We start from the raw sequence: 15,768 nt of genomic DNA, 5'->3' as shown, positions 1-15,768 counted from the left end.
TGTCCCAAAAGGTGAAACACCATATCAGTATGTTTAATGTTTCGCCATCAACAATTGAAAATACTAATGAAAAAATGTTTCGGTTTTCATCTTGTACAATAATAAAGTAATTTATATTTGGTGCTTAGAAAAGTATGATCCATTCAAATAATTGACTTGAAATATTTGAATTATTCAATGCATGACTTAAAAAACCAAAAAACTTGTTTATGATATAACACCAAGGATTTTATTTTTGAAATCTTAATGAAAAAAAAAATAAAAAATGGGAGGAATTGATGTTCATTGAAGGCCTGTAGTAGGTGGGTTGAGTTAGAAAAATTGGAATCCCATCTTCTGAAATGTTCTTTATGAGTAGTAAATTCAGGTCTAACATTAAGTGGGATGTACTGATGATATATAATTATTATTTGAATGGTAGGGTTTTTAGTTAGGGTTAAATTGAAAGGCAATATCCCGGGTCACGTGGTGAGTTTGATCCGTCAGTATCGCCAGCTCATAACGTGCTTTTTACTTTGGGAGTCAAAGCATGGTCAAATGGCATAGCTGTGCATGCATGCTGGCCCTCTCTGTAAGCTGTAACTCTGCCACTGTGCCTCTGAGTCACTGTGCTGCCACCCCTATAAACTTAGCTCAAAACATTCAAAGCATTTAACCCTCCTCAAACCCTCAATGCTGTCGCTTTCTCTACCACAAATGCTACCTTTTTCCATTTCCCATCTCCAAAACCTCCCTTTTTTAACACACTCATTTATGTTTTTCACCTTTTTAACTGCTTCGCCTTCTTCCATGGACCACCTTCATATTAACAACACATCTTAAATTGCATCCAAATCAATTTTCTTATTATGCTTATGCATTGAATTTTGAGATCACATCGTTTCAAGTGCAAGTTCTTAGAATCTTCCCAAAACTTTGTTTATCATTTAATAAACATGAACCCAAAGGTATTCGCCTAAAAAGGCAATCTTTGCATCAGTTACCCGTGGGGTAAAAGAAAGAAACAAAAGAAAATAACCTCTGTTGGCAGTTTCAGCGCCTTCACTTACTCCCAAAGAGTGAGCTGGTGTAACTCGAGAGACAGTACATTCCTTCTATTGAACGCTAAATTAACATCTTGTGACAATACACAACACTTTCATTTAATGTAAGTTTAATTCAAACCAGATCAAAATCTCTCTATCAGACACTCTTATATCTATCTATCTATGCTTTCTTTATCATTTTAAAACAACTATCTTTTAGTATAACATCAATGAATAATTTATCTTTGATCTATATATAAATGAATAACGACAAAACTATATACGTAGAGTTACTTGATTTGTTTAGTTTTATACAAATAATGATTCCTATATTAAATCCTCCGATGATGTTCTCTTATTAGTCTTTTTAATTTGTTTGGTAAGTAATAACTATGCATTTGAAGACAATAAATCTGTTATTTATTTTTCCATTTAAGATATTCTTAGATGACAGTATCGAGATTAATTAGAGAAGATGAGATTAGTGAATATAAATAGAAACATGTTAGAGTGGGTTGTAAGATGTAACAGTGAGAGGGGTCCCAAGTAGAATTTAATAGGCTCTTTGGTTGTGCTTCACATCACATATCGATCCGTTTTGCACTCTTATAATTTCCATGTTGTTATTCTTGGTCTCATGGCATGCTTAGAGATGTACAACTCGGAGCACAAGGGTCGCCATCACCATCATCACTGCGCTCCAGTGAGTCCCAGAATTTCTTTCTCGAACGACTTTGTGGATGCTCAGCAAGCCACAAAGCAGGAGCACAGCAGCGCCAGCAGATCAGAGGCTCCTGCAGTGTCCTCAGACTTCGAGTTTTCTGTCACCAACTACTCAATGATGAGTGCTGATGAGCTTTTCTTCAAAGGAAGGTTGCTGCCCTTCAAGGATACCAAGAGGGCCACCACCACTCTCAGGGAAGAGCTCCTCGTGGACGATGATGATGATGATGAGGGGTACCAAGACTTCTCTCTCAGGCCCCCCAAAGGCTCCTCCACTCGGTGGAAAGGCTTTCTGGGTCTCAGAAAAAGTCACCTTGGATCCAAGAAGGTTGACAAGAGTGAAGCCTCCTCTGACCCAGCTGTTGAAACAAGAAGAGCTGGTTTCTTCAACGAGGGAGCTAGGCTTAATGTGAATTCACAGGTTAGTTCATGGTGCCTTTTGATTCTTTCAATGTGTTACAACCTTGTTCAACTTTAAGAGTGTTGCCTCTCATATATGTACATTATTTTGATCATATCATGGCATGGATCTTTTACATTTAAGTTTTAGTGTGTGTGTTCTTAATCTTTGCTTGATTTAATTTAGTTGTTGTACATTTTGGTACGATGCAGGAGTTGTTGAATGAAGGAGGATCAGGTGGTAGGGATGTTGAGATTGGGTTATAGAGTTAACTGAAGAAGGTATTGGATTTGTGTTGTGTAGGAACAGGAATGATACATAAGCTTTGAATATGTATTTATTTACTGTTGATTTTTGTTATGTTCTCCCTTTGTAGGGTGACGGGGCATTTTTTTTCCCTTCAGCGGGTTTCAGAACCAAACCAAGGCGATGAATTTATGTTATTAGGCTTTTGTTTGTCAGCTTTGATTCTTCCATAATTCTCTGATTTTTGGTCCACCTAGGTTCGGATTTCACTGTTTGTTGTACAAATTATTTGCAGTTGAATGGAAAAGGCCAGCAAAAAGAAAGAATTGAATCATCTTTCTTACATTTTAGTGTTGCACCTGTCCTATATATTTCACTCCTGCTTAAAATCTTCCATTGTTGTGCATGAGATGGATGAAGGAGAGTGGTGGGGTGCAAAATATTTGTATTGTGTGTGAATTCATTTCATTTGGCTTCATTAATGGATTTTAAATAATTAATGTCGGGAGAAAAACAAGTGTTTTTTTTGGCTCCTTTATCATTCAGATCTCTTGCAAACATACCTTACCTTGTCCATGTTACTATAATTTCTCTTCAACATTATTAACATAATCATAGTAACATGGTTGATTAAGTTTGTCTCTGGTGAAGAATCATTGATGATGAGGTTGTGCTTTCTTCCATAGGCCAATCTCTGATATCCTATCCCATGAGCTTTGCTCCTTGTCCCAATTCAGAGTTTTGGTTGATTTGACTGATTTGTTTGTCCCAGATCCCAGTCTCTGTTGACTGGCTAATGACGTGGCTCCACTAATTGCCTTGAATCTGCTGACATGTTATGCTGATGTGGCAGACAGACCCTTCCATCTCATTTTTCAATCTTTCCCTCTCCGGCCCATGTGAACAATTAGATTCTCCAGCCAATGTCTGTCATCCTTTACCTTAGTTTAAAATTAACATATTTTAAAAAGAAAAAGACAGACACAAACTCGTATTACAAAATCAAAGAAAAATACTGCCTAAACTTTTGTGTTTAAATTAATTTTTTTATTCTTTTGTTGTTAGAAGTTTCATGTTGATAAAGTTAATTTAAAATATATATTCTTTATAAATCGATTTTATGAAATTAAATTTAACTTAAACACTAGTAGCTACTCGATATTTGGTGTCAGTATTTGGAATTGTGGTGGGGGAGTTACAACTTTTTTATCATATGGAAAAATCCAATGCTGCATTTCCTGATCCAATCATGCTTGCGGGTCTAATTATAATCATTGGGCAGGGTTCAGACCCTACAAAAGATTCGAGCTCACATTTATTAAAACTTTTCAACAAAGAATAGAAATTACAAGTCTTATTTATTTGTATCTTATAAATACAATACCTAATTTCAATATATAATTAACTATTTCTAATTAGATGTTTGAATATTTTTCTCTCACAATAGCTTTCTATAACAATGAAGATGGAATTTACTTTAAAGATCAACCACATTCATCCCTGCCTACAAATGATTAGTTTTACACATAATATAAACACATATCTTTGCATACACTTGGCTCTGATACATAAAATCAACCATGATATGAGTGCTTGTCAATAGAAGTCCTAATGAGGAGTTCCATAAATGTCCAAACGCACTAGCTCTATTCTTCTTTTTAGTTATGGCAGAAGGAGTACTTATCAAACAAGCAGTAAAAAACAATCGTTACCAAAAAATGAACACGCGAAAATTAATGGCTATGATAAATGCCACTCATAATTACACAACATATACTACAATAGATATTTTCCGTCTAAGGTCACAGGATCCAGAGATTATGTTTAACCATGAGGACCCATAAATATATACATGCACACACATTTTCTCAAAAAACATATAAAGTTTCACCAAGGTGCATCGACCTCTCTTCGAAATTTATTATGATAATTTTCAGCCTTGCCCTTCAAACTCCCAAGATAAGCACCAAAACCATTACATGCTCCTTTCAATTCTTGGAGCTTCTCTTCTATGTTCCTTATTTCATCATCTGCCCGACTGTACTCGTTTCTAGAGGCCAAGTACTTTTTGGCCTCTGAGACATCATTTTCCTCATAAGCAATGCTTACAAGCCGGCGTAATCGGATCCTTAGAAACTCAACATTCATACCCAGATGCTCGAAGGATAGCAATATTTTGTCCCAGTTAACATATTCCATACGTGGGGTGCATAGCATACTAACCTTTATGGCATCGGCAATGTTGACAGTTTCAGATATAATTCCAGCGACCAGCTTATAGTTCATTCCCTTGATGAGATTCTCATGAAGAAATGCATGCTGACTACAACATAGCCTGTAGTACTTGTTTCTAACATCGTCAGGGAACTCAGCATCTATTGACGCTCCATCAACTATGATGCTAAAATTTTCAAAGCCTCTGACATCTTCAAACTCAAGCATTCTAAACTCCTCCATAATTTCTGAGAGAGCTTCCTCGCTATCATTTTCAGATTGTTCTTCGGATGGCATAACTTTAGGTCTCAATCTCGACAAGTTTGCCTTTTTTTTCTTTTGGATTTCAAGTGGGACAGATTTACCATGTTTTCTCTTTGAGCTATTGCATGTAAGATCAGTATCCATGTTATCTTTGCCTGAGAGCAATGAGCAAAACAAAGAATGCATAAATCCACGATCATTCGTGATTTGATATAATAAAAGAAAGTAAAAGCATAGAGAAACAATTCTTGCCTCCCATTTTTTGTTGTTTTGTGCAGCTATCAAGATTCAGAAAGGCCCCATCCAGTTCCCTCGTATTATTAGCTCTTATTATATAAACCTGAAAATCAAGTATATCAGGAAGTGGTGGCATGACCTAAACAAAAGCTTAAAAATAAATTTTGTTTAAGTTTGCTGAAAATCAATATAGAGACCAGTTTCATTTGGATACAACAACAAAATCAGCTTTTACAAAGTAAAGGAAAAATGGTATCTATGAAAATTAAAAAGGAGAAGCTTTTTACTAACTCCAGCTATTGTCCAAAAACATACAATAAGTGTTTTGCCTTTAAAGAGAGAGAATATGGTATATTGACCCATTCCCCCCAATACTCAGAATGATTCTTGGGCATAATCATGGACTTGAACACTCTTTAGCAGAGATTCAGAGGATAATTGTCTTAATAATCAGGGAGCAGTTGTCATTGTAACAGTGTCCTATTTCACCATGAAGATGCATCATTGCCACCATATGACCTTCTATAAAACTCCAAGTGTGCCTGATCCAACTAAGCCCCACAACTGTTGCCTTATGGCCTCCTAAATTTTTCTTTAGTTGCAAGGGTTCCCTCACTAAAATAACACGTATAACACACCAGTCTCAAGAAAATAAGTTCTCTGTCATTGTCACAATCTTCAGAGATAGCATATATGTTTCCTTTTTCCTATTTTTATATGAAAATAGCTCTGTTTGTTGATAAATGATAACATCAAAATGGCATAAGTCTTTAATCATTTTTATTGTACAATGCGGGATTTACCCCTGAACTCTAACAAAGAGGGTCAGGGAGAGAGTGGTTAAACCTCCAAATCAGTTAGGGACTAATGATTGATAAACAATGTAACTTTCAAAGCATATAGCTAATGCAATACATCATGGTCTTTTATCATCTGGATATAATGTTTAGGACCAACGGAAACTATCTTTTCAATAGCATTGACCTCCACAAGGGATTAGTACCCAATAACAAGGTGATCCCAAAATTATATTTATCAATTGTTAGAAAATTTGGATTTGTTGTTATGATTGTATCCATTACATTGACATGCGTCTAACTAACACAAAGGTAAAGTGGCAAGTGATATACACGCCATTGTTACCTTTTTTTCATTGCAACATAGTATGCATGCTCTGATCGAAATGTGAATACCACTAGAAAAATTTAAGCAAAAATATCAAAAGCATCACCTTAAATTTGGTTGGTTCAACTAATTGGAAGACCACCGCATCACCCTCCTGCAATTTGTGCACAGCAGAAAACTGTCTCCATCCAGCGCTCAATCCCGTCTTACAGGCAATGAATTTTGTATTGTATTCTTTACCAGATTCATCTTCCAAAATGATTGTTGTATCCTTATCCGGTAAGTGTCTTTTGCAGAAGGACACAGGAAGGCCCTGCAAAAGGAAATCAGAATACACGAGTGAAACCTAATGAAATAAGGTTTCTAAAATAGAAGTATTTTTTGTTTCAGTATATCAAGATACTCACCATCCAAAAACAACTAGCAACATGTGATCTAACTAACGACTTCACAAAACTAGGAAATTCAGGTCTCAAATTTGATTGGACCTCCTCTGCTTGAAGAACTGCAGATGACATGACCTCACCACGAGAGGATGTTCCTTCTACTGCAGCCTTCATGGAACTGGAAGCAAATACCACGCTAAATTTTACCGATATGAAGTCAAGTAAAGGATAAATCTATTATCTAAACAGCAGTTTGCTGATTTGCTTACCTTGAAAACTTCTGAGCCTCAGCAGAAGTTGCCTGTAGAAGCATTTGATAGAATAATAACCCAATTAGACTTTAATTTTCAGTTAACTGTGCCACAATCCATTTAACTCATACAGAAGTTGTACATTATGAAGAGTGATTGATTTAGAATTTACAATACATTTGCATAATAATGTCTAAATTTGGATCTAAAAAGGAAATGTAATACTTACATTCAAATGTTATTTGGATATTATTATCAGCAAAGTTTAAGTTGCCTATGTTAATAACCAATTCAAAGCATTGTTTTTCTGCCAGGACTTCAAGTCTTTTTTTTTTTTCATAACAATTTCCTTAAGACACACATAATACTTGTATAGTATTATCCCTTGCATCATCACAACTTGAAGTTTGCACTGCCATCTTCTCCAATGCAAACATACAATGTGTTTGGATACACATTTTCAACGAAAAAAAGTCTCTTCAAATTCCTGAGTGAAGTATAAGCTACAATGGGGGCATATTGATCGATACCAAATCAAACACTCAAATACTCCATTGTAGGCAACAAAAATAATTTGCTAGTTATATTACCTTTTGTTATAAAAAAACTATGAAGGAAAGAAAAAATTGCACGAATTCACCAAAGGCAGAAATCTTACAAGTCCAACATAAAAGCCATCACGAAACATAAAATGAAAAAATAAAAAAATCTTACTTGCTTGGTTGGACTATTATTCAATATTTTGTATTTCTTCTCCACCACCTTGTTTTGTTTATCCTGCAAACAGTGCAACAAGACTTCAACTCATCACTATCAATTCAGAAAAGGAAGCACAGAGAGAAGCCTACAGCAAAAAGAATCTCGTCTAGTTTGGCCATATACTGATATTATAAATCAAATTAAAAAAAAAAAAAAAAACTACTTTATATCAAAATGAAAAATTGAAACTATGTAAGGGAAAGAAGATAAATGAAGATGTCCAGCCAAACCTTTGTTCCCCAACGTGCAAAACAGACACTAAATTTAACAAAAAAAAAAAAGTAAAACCATTTAGACAGAAGATAGAATAAAACCATGTTTAAAGGAGAGATTCTGGAGAAGTGAGATAGAGGTACGCCAGCATGCAACTCCTCCTCATAATATGCTACAGTTACAGCTTGATCATATTGTGGTAGCTCCACCACGTCCCTCCTGTTCGCACGATCGCGGTTCCTTTCATCAGTAACCACCATTTCCAGCCCTTTCAGTTTCAAATGTGAATGAAAGATTTAAACACCACCATCTTTAAACAAAAGGAGAAAAAAGAGAAAAAAGTTTGCATCATGGATGGATCGGTTGACCAGCGAGAAAAAACAAAATGAGGCACTACCGTTTGATATCCACCACCTTAGATTCTGTGTCATTGGGTTGGTGTTGTTGTAAAAATTGGTTGGTAATTGACAACCAGAACTTCAGATTTTGCAATGGAATGGAATACAATGTAGGAACATTGGAAATATTAGATTTTAAAACCACTTCGAAATATCAAATATGAGATCAGAGACATAATTAACACCTGTCTAACTACCTCCTTAGAATTCCATGCTCAAAATATTTAGGGATCTAATGTTATATATAATATTTCTAACAAATATAAAACACCTAACACAAATAAAAAATATAAATATTACCAGTATAAAATATATAAAAGAACGTGAATGCAAATTGATATAAAAATCTAAAATAATGTTAAAGTAAAAAATAGCTTGAAATCCGATTAGTAAAATGATAATATTATAAAATAAAATAATCATAATAAAAAATATACAAAATAGAGCGTTGTATAAATTTTTAAATGGATTTTTAAATATTACTAAAAGTACTTTCTAGAATAATATTTAGAAAAGTAACATGATTCCGGAAATACTTTCTGGCTAATTAAAAACACAATTTCATGACATGCGCACCCATAACAGGTAAAGGGGCCAGAGTTGTCTCAATGGAATAGAAGAAAATGTTTAATAAAAAAATATATAGTTTAAAATATATGAAGGAATGTTGCAAAAATATGACATAATGAATGGTGAATATAGGATGTAATAATGGTTTAAAAGATAAAACTCATAGTAGTTTTAAATAAAATGACCTTTTAAGAGATAATAACACATAAAATAGTAAGGGAGGTATAATTACAAGCTAGGAAGGTCTAAATATAAAAAAAAAAAACCGTATATTATAAAGCTTAAGACAAAAAAAAAACTAATATGTTAAAGTTCCTCCTCATTTTATAGGTATTTTACTTCCATTTGTTCTTTCTTTTCACTTTGTTCCTTTGAAAAATTGAAACATTGTGAAATTCAATTTATAATAATTAAAATTCATAGTTTAAGACTATTTAAATAAATTTTTATTAATTCTTTTTCATTTTAAATCAATCCAGAATTGAATCAAATTTAGAGTGGAATTTTATTTTTATTTTTTTATTTTAAAATTAAGATAGGTTTAAGTTAGTTCAAGATGATTAAGGATAAGGTCGAGTCAATTTGATTTAGGTTTAAGGTCAAGTTAAGTTGATCCAAATTGATCTTGAATGTCAAACTGAATTGATCTGGATCAAATGTCGAGCAGACTCAACTTGGTCAAAGGTTGCGAAGTTGGTCTAGTATGAAAAATCAAGTAAAGTCAATTCAAACCAAAAGTTAGGTCGAGTCGATCCATACTGAAGGTCAAGACGACTCAACCCAAGCCAAAGGTCAATACGAATTGGACCCAACCAAAAGTCAAGATGAATAAGTCCTTGTTGAAGGTAAAGACGAGTCGGCACAAACTCAAGTTAAGGCAAGTTGGTTTAGGTTCATGTTGACTCAAGTCAGTTGTGGCTAATGTTGAGGTGAGACGACTGATACCTAAGTTAACCTAAGTAAACCATACTCATGTTGATAAAAGTCAGTATGAGGCTAGGTCGAGTTGAGTCAAGTTTATTAAATTAATCTCATGTGACTTAATCTAATTGACAAAGTATACTTAATCGATATTTAATCCAATTTAAATTGGATTAAAAAAGATCAAATTTAGTTAATTTGGTTAAAAATTAGGAATGACATGTGGGATGACCTCTCCCGTATAATGTTTGGCTTGTAGGTTTGGAGGCCAACCCGCGATCCACATGAGAATTTTGATAACTTTATTTTATTTAATTAAATTAGTAAAATATAATAATTTATTTAAGTCCATTTCTTAAAAATAAATTGTATTAATGATTTTATAATTTTTAATTTTTAATAACGAGTCTAATGAAAATAAAAATGTTAAAGAAGGGAAGAAAAGCATTAAGGGAACTAATTTTAGATTGATGGAATGCAAATGAATGAGCTACTTTTATATGGACTCGAAAAGAAACGCAAATGAGAAAATTGCTTAGAAAAACCCATATAATGTGTTAGGTTGGTACTCATGTGATTTAAGTCAACGTTGACTACCAAATTGTTATTGGCTCACGCAGTTGTGGGTTATACGAATGAATATAAATGGATCATAAAATTAAATTACTTAATTCTCTTCACACTTTTTCTTGTGGGCCTACCGATCAGCCCATATAACTCGCTCCTTATTATCATAAGTTATAAATCCAATCTATTTTATTGAATTTATATTTGATTTTGAAAAATCTAATTTCATGTTCACCCTTACTTAAGGTTTTACAATTTGGTTGAACGGTTTAATTGAAAGGTGGATTTTTTTAAAAAAAATAATCATCAAAGAAACACATGAAAACTAAATCCTAAGGAAAGCATCATTCTCTCAACAATCTTTAAGCTTAAGTTAGAGATATTAAAAGCTTTGGGTAACATGTAAATATATATATATATATATATATATATATATATATATATATATTTATATTTGGATAGCTTTCTAAAGCTTTGTAGCATCAATTATGTGTCTTCAAATTAAATATATTCCTTTACAAATAACGGGGTGCAGAAAAACTTTTGGACATTTGGACAATGGCATTATATAGGTTTAATATTTTTTTACTTATTTTTGTCACTTTTGTTCAAAGTGGTCATCTAATTTTTTGGGCACTCAAAGTGGTTTCAATTTTTGTTCAATTTGGTCATTTTTTCCTAACTGAAATTGTTAATGGCACAATGTCCACGTGAACCATTAGTGAATGACATATTCTATTTTTTCTAACGTGACTGCCACATCATCTCATCTTCTTCCCAACATCCTCAACTCATGGTGGCTCTTGTAGTGGTAGGAAGATGAGATGCTCGCAAAGTGCTCCCGATTTAACGGTTTCTTTGTTGCAGGTTTTGTTGCAAGTTTCTCTTGGTTCTTCTATATGTTTTTGGGTGATGAAAGTGTGAGATTTGTGGTAGATATTTAGGCTTTTGCAATTTGCGTTTTGCTTTGTAGATTAGGGTTCACGATTTGGGTTTCTACTTGTATATTTGGGTTCGCGATTTAGGGGTTTCTTTGTTTCGCGATGTCGTGGTTCTATGTCATTGCAAGTTTCTCTACGCGATGGAAGGTGATTCACGTTGTCACGGTTGCTCAATGGCTTCTCTTGGTTCTTTTGCAGGTTTTTGGTGATGAATGTGCGAGATATGTGGTGAAGATTTATGCTTTTGCAATTTAGGTTTCGCTTTGCAGATTTGGGTTTTTGTTGCAGATTAGGGTTCATGATTTAAGTTTTTGTTTGTAGGTTCATGGCAGGAAGAAGATGGTAAGGAAGGAGAGTTTAGTAATCGGTGATGATAGTGATGTAGTCAAGAATGTTGGAAAACAAATAAGATAATATAACAACCATCATTTACTAAAGATTTCCTAAAAAAAAAAGTCAAAAATCACTTTGAGTATAACTGACAAAAATAGAAACTTTAAGTGAGTATTAAGTAGAATTATAATATCATTTTATATACTTTATTGAAATTTACAAATATTTCATATTTAAATAATTCTTAATTCTCACTGTATATGCGCACCGTAAGACTGCTTTTAAGGTTCATTAGTTGCTCGAGTTCATCATTTTATCATTTTATGAATATTGAAGAACACCAACTTGTCATGTAGATTCAAATGAATCAAATAGAAAACTTTCTAATGCATGCTTTAGTAACATACATTCTATATTATTCTATCGAGATTTTGACAAAAATGTGCCATCCACACACTTATACGCAGTCATACATATTTTTTCCTAGACGTTGATCGTTTAAAAATAAAATAAGTTTCTAGTCATTGTTATATTTCAAATTTTGAATTTTTTTAGTCATTTAAAAAAGATTCCATTAGTATTTCCTTTATTTATATTATTGATAAATAATCATGAGAAACTGAAAATAGACAATAAAAAAAAACTAAAAAGTCAAAAGACTATGGGAAGTAAAAAACAATAAAATAGATAAAATTGTTTAAAATGATTAAAATTCAAAACCTTAAAATTTACTTAACTATAAACCTTTTACCCCGAAAAGAACCATAATAAGAAATAGTTTTCATTTATTTATTCATTTTAATGTTATGTGTGATGCTTAACCTTCACCAACCACAAAAACAATAATTAACAAACAATGTAATGTGTATGTATTGTTAAATTGGTCTACATACAAATCCTTCGTCTGCTTACTAATGAATTTATTTTTTTAAACTAAATTAATCATTAATTAAGTTGGTTGTGAGCCTTTTTTAATTACTTCTTTTAATAAAAGGTCAACAAGATAGTCAAAAGTAGTTTCCGTTGATAATATAATTAAATAGGTTTAATGTCTAACTTTGTCCCTAGTTTGGTTGGCAAATCTCAATTTAGTCCCTCTTTAGAAAAGTGTTTGAAATTGGTCCTTACTTTTAAAGTTTTGAGTCAAAATAGTCCCTTCCGTCAAATAATGACAAACGGTGTTAAATTTTTTTTCTCCCTTCTCATTTTATGTGCATTGCAGGTTTTTGTCAGTATTTGCAGTATTTAATGATTATTATACTTTTTCCAATAAAAATTTAATATGATTAAATAAAAAATTTAATTTTTTAATGATTTTTTTTTGTTTAAATTTTATGATGTATATAACTAAATAATATTTTGTTTTTATGATGTATATAACTAAATAAAAAATAAAATTTAAACAAAAACAAAAAAAATCATTAAAAATTTAAATTTCTTATTTTTAATTTTAGAGTAATTAAGAAATAAATACCTTTTAAAAAAAATTATAAACTCACCTATTTTACAGGAATTAAAAATATATATTTAGATTTATTTTTAATCAATTTTTCAAAATTTAAAAATAACTAAATAAAAATATTTTTTTAAAGAGAATCAAGTAGAAAGGTATTCCAACTAAATTTCTTTTACTTTATTATTCAATAAAGGATATTAATTTTTTTTGTTTTTGTTTAAATTTTATTTTTTATTTAGTTATATACATCATAAAAACAAAATATTATTTAGTTATACATCATAAAATTTAAACAAAAACAAAAAAATCATTAAAAACTTAAAATTTTTATTTAATCATATTAAATTTTACTGGGAAAAGTACAATAATCATTAAATACTGCAAATGGTGACAAAAACCTGCAATGCACGGAAAATGAGAAGAGAGAAAAAAAGAATTTAACACCGTTTGTCATTATTTAACGGAAGGGACTATTTTGACTCAAAAATTTAAAAGTAAGGACTAATTTCAAACACTTTTCTAAAGAGAGACTAAATTGAGATTTGTCAACCAAACTAGGGACAAAATTGGATATTAAACCTTAATAAAAAATGACGATGTTACAGAACTAATACACTCTGACGACTTTGACCCATTCTGCATACCTTGAATTATGCATGAATTATTGTTGTAAAAGGACAAAAAACCACAAAAGTTATATCTTCCGAATTATTATTATTATTTTATAGATTGTAACGTGATTACATCTTTAAGCACGTCTCAGTATGCCTAAAAATAATAGACGTCGAAGAAAAAATGTTTGTAAAATTGTAATATATTTCCATCACCCTATCTAAATATATGGTTTGAAATTTATTATAAATAATATTTTTTTTTTAATTTTCCTTTCTTAAATATATATATTATATTAAAATTGACTTTCATTAAATTTGAAATTTGTGGGTATTTTTTCAACTAATTAAATTGCCTTTTTGGAATATGAGACTCAAAAAAATTAAAGACACATGTAATCTAATAAAAGAATAAACATTAAAACAAAGATGGAATCCCAAAACTTAAGCCGACAAACCTTTATTTATTATGTGAAACCATCTGTTAAATAAGGCATTTTAATATTAGCATTAGTTAAGCCCTTACGATATGTAACTATGTTTGACGTTGACTTTCTTCACCAGCTAATGTTTTATTTTTGAAAAAAGTAAATAAAACGAAGATGTCTAAAGCTGAGATTATTTTTCGTTTTCGTAAAATACAGTTACTATATAAATAAAAATATTTAAACATTTTTCCTTAGTACTTTTAAAAAAATATCTGAAAACAAAATTATATTTCTACCAATCATGTTTTTTACAAAGGGAGGCTAGGCAATATGCAAAAGTATACTTTATGACCATCCAAATGTTCACTTCTTAATTGCTTATAAAGAAAAACCTTAAAAATTTGACGACGATATGTTTGTTACAGGATTAGATTGTTCTAGTAGGAAAATTTTGACAACGATATGTTTTATATCAAATCTTAAAAAATAATAAATTTATTTTATTTTTGTATTATTTATATTACTCATCTCAATTTAATGGAAGACTTACAACTTCAATTTTTTAAAGTCTTTTTCAAGTGGGATGGTTTTTATGTTGAAACATTTCTATCTCAAGAAAAATATTTAAATACAAATATCTTAGTATGACTTTTTTATTTTGTAACAACGTTCTGTACTAATATATATACTTCTTCTCTCTCACTATAAAATCTTAAAAAATAATACATTTATTCTATTTTTATATTATTTATATTACTCATCTAAATTTAATGGAAGGCTTACCACTTACATTTTTTAAATCTTTTTCAAGTGGAAGTCTCTTTTATGTTGAAACATTTCTATCTCAAGAAAAAATATTTAAAAATAAATATCTTGATATGAGTTATATTTTGTAACAGGATTCTATAACAATATTCATAGTTCTACTCTCTCACAATTAAAATTCTAGAAATTATTGATTAATTTTAAATTTTTAAACACCAAACAGATATGTTATGATTATTTATTTGTTTTATTTATTGACAAATATTTTTGTTGATATAATTAATTGATGAATGAAATATGTATTATCGATAGAATAATTTATTAATAAAATACTTTAGTAAAAAAAACAATAAATTTGCCAAATTGGCCAAATTTAAAAAAACTGGTGTTTACTAAATTTTTTTTCAAGAAGTAATTATTGATCACTTTTAATTTTAGTTACCAATGAACTTTTCTTTTGAGAGAAATATAAATTTTCATCAGCAAATATTACCAATCATATATTTACCTACAAATTTTTTATATTTTTATCAAATTTGGCGGTTTTGATATTTAGTAATTTCTATTTTTTTTTGTTAGTGTTTACTACTTCTTGAACAAAGTGATAACATATATCCATACATATTTTGTTATATAATGAAAGACACTGTTTCCTGCAATTTGCAAGGCAGTGTAACCATCACAATATAACAAGTTTTAGTTCCTCCGTTACCAGTTGATTCAATGAATTGGACTGCAATTCAAATATATTGTCTTGTTAATAAAATAAACGAAAATTAATTGCGAGTAAAACCGGTACATACCACTAAATAATCACTGAAAAATATAATAGTTTACAAAAAAGTAAGAAAAGTTGGACAGTTATTGTGATTTGTATAAATTAATTAATTCCAGAAACAGAAACTATGTGTATAATTCATGGTCATCAGCCGCCT

At 30.9% G+C, this 15,768-nt stretch overlaps 2 protein-coding genes across 5 annotated transcripts; one reads left to right on the top strand and one right to left on the bottom strand.

Moving 5' to 3' along the window:
* Nucleotides 1-1,458: 1,458 nt before the first annotated feature.
* LOC106767865 lies at nt 1,459-2,922 on the top strand. Its single transcript, XM_014652821.2, has 3 exons — nt 1,459-2,169; nt 2,361-2,429; nt 2,525-2,922. Exons 1-2 carry the CDS (start codon nt 1,663-1,665, stop codon nt 2,412-2,414), a joined length of 561 nt encoding a protein of 186 aa, XP_014508307.1. The 5' UTR covers nt 1,459-1,662; the 3' UTR covers nt 2,415-2,429; nt 2,525-2,922.
* A 1,121-nt stretch (nt 2,923-4,043) lies between these two features.
* On the bottom strand, nt 4,044-8,426 carry LOC106768002 (B3 domain-containing protein Os01g0234100). Of its 4 annotated transcripts, none has more exons than XM_022784487.1 (8): nt 8,241-8,426; nt 7,945-8,111; nt 7,586-7,648; nt 6,890-6,921; nt 6,642-6,798; nt 6,341-6,547; nt 5,125-5,212; nt 4,044-5,027 (listed from the first exon to the last, which is right to left on the bottom strand). In XM_022784487.1, exons 1-8 carry the CDS (start codon nt 8,272-8,274, stop codon nt 4,282-4,284), a joined length of 1,494 nt encoding a protein of 497 aa, XP_022640208.1. In that variant the 5' UTR covers nt 8,275-8,426; the 3' UTR covers nt 4,044-4,281. The 4 variants fall into 4 exon arrangements, with proteins under 4 accessions (XP_022640208.1, XP_022640209.1, XP_022640210.1 ...); XM_022784488.1 differs by having other exon boundaries at nt 4,045-5,027; nt 7,945-8,153; XM_022784489.1 differs by having other exon boundaries at nt 4,045-5,027; nt 7,945-8,153; nt 8,258-8,426.
* Between the last annotated feature and the right edge of the window lie 7,342 nt (nt 8,427-15,768).

Source organism: Vigna radiata, chromosome 7, assembly GCF_000741045.1.
Source record: "Vigna radiata var. radiata cultivar VC1973A chromosome 7, Vradiata_ver6, whole genome shotgun sequence".
Taxonomy (NCBI): domain Eukaryota; kingdom Viridiplantae; phylum Streptophyta; class Magnoliopsida; order Fabales; family Fabaceae; genus Vigna; species Vigna radiata.
This window is presented reverse-complemented; position numbering and strand designations above follow the sequence as displayed.